This window comes from Musa acuminata, chromosome BXJ3-4, assembly GCF_036884655.1.
Source record: "Musa acuminata AAA Group cultivar baxijiao chromosome BXJ3-4, Cavendish_Baxijiao_AAA, whole genome shotgun sequence".
Lineage (NCBI taxonomy): Eukaryota > Viridiplantae > Streptophyta > Magnoliopsida > Zingiberales > Musaceae > Musa > Musa acuminata.
The window spans coordinates 31,096,039-31,102,456 of record NC_088352.1 but is presented as its reverse complement, the minus strand read 5'-3'; the positions used below and the strand labels follow the sequence as shown (position 1 = coordinate 31,102,456).

Below are 6,418 nucleotides of genomic sequence, written 5' to 3'. Positions count from 1 at the left end.
CCATCCTTAGAATCCAGATCATGTTTGTAAAATATAAAAAGCTATTTATGGATTTTGCCAAACTCCAAGAGCCTAGTATATCAAACTTGGCTAATTTTTTATGTTAATCGACTTTGTTAACTTTAAGCCTGACACCTTCTTATTTCTACAATAATAAAAGGGTATTATATAGCTACTAGTCTATATAGATGACATTATTATTACAGATAATAACTTTATGAAGATAAAATAATTCCCTAATCAATTAGTAGATCGATTCTCGATCAATAACTTAAAAACATAAAGCTAATTTTTGGGAGTAGGAGTAATGTTTATATCTTTTAGATTTTTTTATTACAAAAAATTACATTCGAGATCTATTACGAAAGATAAACATTCAAAATATCAAAATAGTCACCCCACTCTTCACAACTAAGTTACTCAAATTATATGATAGCAACCCGACTACAAATCCCACATAGTACGGACAAGTACTTGTTTCCTTGTAATATTTATTTCTCACACATTTAGATATTTTTATTTATAATTAATAAATTATCATAATTCATGTATCAATCCTCCACTACATATTAGTTTACACTAAAACATATTCTACTATATCTTAAAGGGACTCTCAATCATGGACTTTTCCTTTGTAAACAATCATCACTTCATTTTCGTGCCTTTGTGGATATTGATTGGGTAGGCGATACTGATGATAGAACACATACGTCAGCTTATGTTATTTTCTTTGAAACAAATCTGATCAATTGAAGTTCTAAGAAACAAAATATAATCGTAAAATCTATCATTGAAGTTGAATACTAAACCATCACTATCATCACTCAAAATTCAATTGAGTTATGAATCTGCTACACAAACTTAACATTACCTCTCAATCCACTCTTATAATATACTGTGATGATGTCGATGTCACATACTTATACACTAACCCGATGTTCCACTCATGTATGAAATACGTTACCATCAACTTTCACTTTATTAGAGATTAAGTTATCAAACGTCAACTACCAAACTCCTTCACAAGACTCTCGCTTGTAGGATATTTCAGTTACATCAATCCAAGATTAGTATCCTTGACGAAAGTTTAATCTTATGAGGGCATAATAGAAGACCTATAGGTAAATATGGAATGATAATTTTATCTTTCTTATAGTTTTAAAGATCAGTTACAAATTTAAGTGCATAATTTTAATATATGATTTGGCCATATGATCGAGGAAAATCTATTTCTCATAACCTATATAATTACATATTATCTCACTAAATAAACTTATTTTTTTATAATAAATTTTTCAAGGGATCGATAATGTGGGCCTACTAAGCGTACGGTGAAGAGGGGAGGTTGGTGGGGGCAAAGGCGTGATGCAAAATAAATATTTTTATAAAAAAATCTGTAAAAAGTTTTTAAACTTGGATCTTTCCGAGAGCCCCTGCTTTAATAAAAAAACACACGCATACACCTAATATTATATGTACTATTTGGTATTATTTTATTCGCGCTTATGAACCTAGACTTCGAGTGCATATATAGCTAATTATTCTTACCACCGGATCCCTTAAATTTAGTTCATTATTCATTTCCTGCATTAAACTTTCATGCATACGAGGTATTCATTAGTTTAATTGATAAAGACTTAATATTTATTGTATGATCCTGAGTTTAATTTTTTTTCCATCGTTTTCTTTTACGAGAAAGTAAAAAAACCTTATGTAGCTTCTTTTTTTTTTTCCCCTAATCTCACTGGTTCACAGAACCGTGGACGCAAGCGTTGACTGCGTCAGCATTTTGGTAACAGTGCAGAAAACCATTTCTCTTGGCAACGCCAACGCATCACAACACTCTTCCACCAATCATCCATTGCCACGTCAACCAACCACAGCACTGAGATCTTAATTCCATGCAAATCTTTTGGTTGGATTCTCTGTCTTTCTTTCTCTCTTTACATGCCTTCCTATAGTCACCATTCCCATGTCTCGTGATGCTGCGAATGCCAACAGACGCAGTGGCTCCTCCTGTAATACAAGTCATGCAACAAGGCCATTTCCATGCTCCTTACCCTATATAATGCCTATTCCATTCCTTCCCATCCATCTCCGTTGCGTTAGAGCAATCTGTCTTCCTCCGTATATAGAAAGCAAGACGACAGCTCCACCTCCTCCTCTCTCCTCTAATCTTCTAACAGCGACACAGTAGGTAGGGAGAGAGAGAGAGAGAGAGAGAGAGGAAGATATGGGAGGAGGATACGGAGAGGGGGAGGCGGAGGGGCGGCGCTTCGCGGTGCTCCTGTGCGCCGAGGATTCGGAGTACGTGAAGAAGGTGCATGGCGGCTACTTCAAGGTGTTCGTGAGCCTGCTGGGGGAGGAAGGCGAGACGTGGCACGTGTACCGCGCGGCGCGCGGCGAGCTGCCCCCCCCGGAGGACGTCGACGCCTACGACGGCTTCGTGATCTCCGGTAGCTGCAGCGACGCCCACGGCGACGACCAGTGGATCCGCGACCTCCTCTCCCTGCTCGAGGCGTTGGTCTCCAAGAAGAAGCAGCTCCTGGGCGTCTGTTTCGGTCACCAGGTACTCCTCATTGACGACTCCCGTTGTAGAATGCTAGTCCAAAGGCATGGATTTGGTGCCCGCCGGGTGTTCGACCCGTTTTCACGAGGGATGCCTGAGATGTGAGACAATTAGGGGAATTGAGGCCATTTTGGTCATTCCACAGTTTGAGTCTGATGATTCTTAGCTTCCAAGGCATCATCTTGGAAGAGAATTAGAACTAATCATCTTCTAATTTTGTCGGTCATCGTCATCATCATCATCGATGGTTTAATTGTGCAGTTCATATGTTTGATGGTTTAGGTGGCTTTCATTGAAGAGTAATTATGTACTGTTACGGTCCCTATGGCTCTACATCACCTTCTTTTTCTACCATTCTAAACTAGCATTTGGGAATGTGGCTAAACTCTGAATCCTAATGATAGGAGATACAAATTCACACTTCCCTTCTCGTTTGATTGATATTGGCAAAAAAAATCAAAGATTAATATCATTTGAGATATGCGAAAAGAAACCGTGATGTAGCAACATCAAGGACCATGTCGAAAGCCTGATGGCCAAGTTATCTTTATCCTTTGGAATTAATTTAGTATTTGATCTGGTCAAGTCAGAGACCTTCTTTCTTCTCTTTTCTTTCTTTGTTCTTTGAGATAAAAGTCAGAGGTACAATGAGAAATACTTGGCTGAAGTCTCTTTAAAAGAAATGTTTTGACCAAAGTAAGGTGACAATTGTAGGCATAAATTAATTAATTGGCTAAAGAAAGCCCTCATTTGCATTGACTTAAGAACATATACAAAAGGTAGACATGAACTATACAAATAATTTCGAAGTTCACTGGCTTCACTTTTCAAAGATTTATGGAGCCTGACCTGGTGAAAATTGTTCATTAAATGAAGCATGATTCCTTGTCTTAGCAAGTTTCAAACTTGTAGCATGAATAATTTTAGTTATCAGATTGGGAACAATTTATGGTGAAGCATTTCTCCTCCAACAAAAAGGAAAAAATGGAAAATTGATGGTCTAGCATAAGAAATATGCACATCCATGAGCATATGAGAAGACTATACAGATCCTATCAAATCTTTACCATGAGACAAACAACTATATTCTCTAACTAAAGCTAAAGGATTAGACATGAAAAAAAGGAACATGATTCATGTGAACAAATAAAAAAAGTTGAATTATAATTTGCTCTTTTCGTTTCGACATGGTTGACAAGACTGCTCATTTTGATGCTGGTGGTAAGCATGCCTTTTTGTTTTACACTGCTCATTAAGTTTTGTTGAGAAGCTGAAAATGATGCAGCTATAAGACTTTTGCTGATTCTGACATATTTGTTTCACAATCTACTTCAGCATCACTGAAACTTAATGCTTCAGAATCATCTATTTTTGCTTGCAGATTTTGAGTCGGGCATTGGGCGGCAAGACTGGCAGAGCCAAAAGAGGGTGGGATATAGGAGTGACCTGCATCCACCCCTCTCATTCCACCATCAAGCAGTTCTCGTCTCTCCACATCCCCTCTCATCTTCCTATCATCGAGTGTCATCGCGACGAGGTTCGTTATTGATATGTGGTTTCTTGTTCAGTTGTTCTTAAACCTTTTTCATGTCCCCTAACTTGTAATGCATTCAGTCATGGTTCATTTGTTCAGTAAGATTATAACCACTTTTAGCTGCAGGTGTGGGAGCTGCCTCCTAATGCAGAGGTAATGGCTCAGTCAGAGAAGACTGGCATTGAGATATTTAGGTATGGCAACCATGTAATGGGAATCCAAGGCCACCCAGAGTACACAAAGGACATCCTCATGCACCTTATCCATAGGCTCCTCCAACTTAATCTGATTCAGGTGAGATGCTGCCACTCAATACTCTGGAAGTAGGAAATTTGATATGTACTGTACAGATCATAATTCAGGATTGATACTAAGGACCGCAAGAAGAGAGAAAAAACTCAAGTTGTAGCACAACACATTAAATGAACAATTGTGATTCCTTATTTTACTTGATGTTATGCAAACCTTGATGATACAACTTTAAAGCCAGAGCACTTGAAAGATTAAGCAGTAAGATTAACATCATATTTGATATCTTTTCCTTTTGTCACAATCAACATGCATTGACTAGCTCTAGAAGCACGCCCGCACTCACACACACACCTACAGATCCAGTTTTTATATCAGAATGCAATGCAAAACTATTTTCTCTTTGAATCACTTGTCACAATCTGAGACTATCTTCTCTTTCTCTGTTAATTTCTTAAGTATACATAGTACTCTAAAAACAGCGTTTCCACAATTTTTTATACTGTTATTTATGATATTATTGTCCTCCTATGATAGACTATTTCGTACTAAAAATGATACTAGGAGACTACACACACACCACACACACACACGTACGCAGACACACACATGCGTACAAATCCAGTTTGCAAAACTATTTTATCTTTGAATCACTTGTCTCAATCTGAGACTATCTTCTATTTCTCTGTTAATTTCTTAAGTATAAATAGTACTCTTAAAACAGAGTTTCTGCAATTTTTGATACTGTTATTTATGATCTTGTTGTTCTCCTATGATAGATTATTCATACTAAAAATGATAATAGGAGACTACATTGAAAATGTCAATTTAAAGAAGTTCTCAAACATTTTCCTGAATTCAAATTAATTCTTATAGATGGTCAGCATGTAACTTTTGATGACTGCATTCATCAAAAGTTCTGCTGATTTGATGCATGATAAATTGCTCCTGGCTAACTTTTCATAAATGGCATTTGTAAGCCTTCTTATGTTAAAGGCTTTACCATGATGATCTTCTTGGAACATGCAATGTAACCAGACTTGGTTTCCTGCAGAACTGTCATGCTGAAGCAGCAAAAGCAAGCGTAGAGGCAGGAGAACCAAACAGAGAGGCATGGAAAAAATTATGCAAGGCCTTTCTCAAGAGCCAACTCTGATTGATACTACCCACAAAACCTTCCTATCTCAAATTGGAACCAGAATAAGTTATCAATTATCTCATCTTACAACTCCAGGATTTGTACATAGATCATTGTGTAATAGGTTTGCCTTGTGTAACAGTGCCAGATTTTATGGAATGTTATCAGCTGATGACTTACTTCAGAAAAATTACTTCTTTTGCATATGATGTCTATGTCTAATTTCTTTCAATTGAAGAGAACATCTTAGCACTGGGAGCATCACCCCAAGAACACAAAGCATCATTCTAAGTATCCAAATGGCAATTAAGCAAGGATCATCAGTCAAGAACATGCATGTAGTGAGAACAGGTCTTGATGAAAATATTAAAAGTTCTCTGCTTCTTGTAAAGTAGATACAAACAGTATATGTTCAACTATATCATGTTGTATCAACTAAACAAACAATCCTTTCTAAAAAAAAAAACAAAAAACAAAAAAACTCTACAAGCAATCCTATCATTTTTCTGTCAGATGATAAGAATTTTATTTGTCAGTGGAATATAAACTAGGCAAAAGACTCTTTTACATTAAATGTCAAAGACCCATTTTACAGATGAAAAGATCGATTTTTTAAAATGTATTAACATCTCATTTGTTACTTTGTGATGTTCCAGTCAACTTCTGCTACAAAATTGAGATGGTATACTTGCTTTCATGTGGTCTCTCAATAACAGTAATTCATTAAGCTGCTTTAATTGCCTGCTGCATGCTTTATGATTTTTCCAAGATGTGTAAATCATATATACATTTTATTGCAAACTCCTCAAGCAACAAGAATTTTTATTTATTTATGCATAGTAAATTATTTCTAAATCTTTATCCTTTATTTGATGTAAACCGGAATATAATTTTCTTTTTGTCAATTTTCACCCTTATTAGGTTCACA

General features: G+C 36.4%; 1 protein-coding gene across 1 annotated transcript; it reads left to right on the top strand.

Moving 5' to 3' along the window:
* The first annotated feature begins 2,021 nt into the window (after window positions 1-2,021).
* On the top strand, window positions 2,022-5,695 carry LOC103981974 (gamma-glutamyl peptidase 5). Its single transcript, XM_009398755.3, has 4 exons — window positions 2,022-2,569; window positions 3,951-4,106; window positions 4,230-4,397; window positions 5,407-5,695. The coding sequence occupies exons 1-4, from the start codon at window positions 2,234-2,236 to the stop codon at window positions 5,506-5,508; spliced, it is 762 nt and encodes a 253-aa protein (XP_009397030.2). The 5' UTR covers window positions 2,022-2,233; the 3' UTR covers window positions 5,509-5,695.
* Window positions 5,696-6,418: the final 723 nt, after the last annotated feature.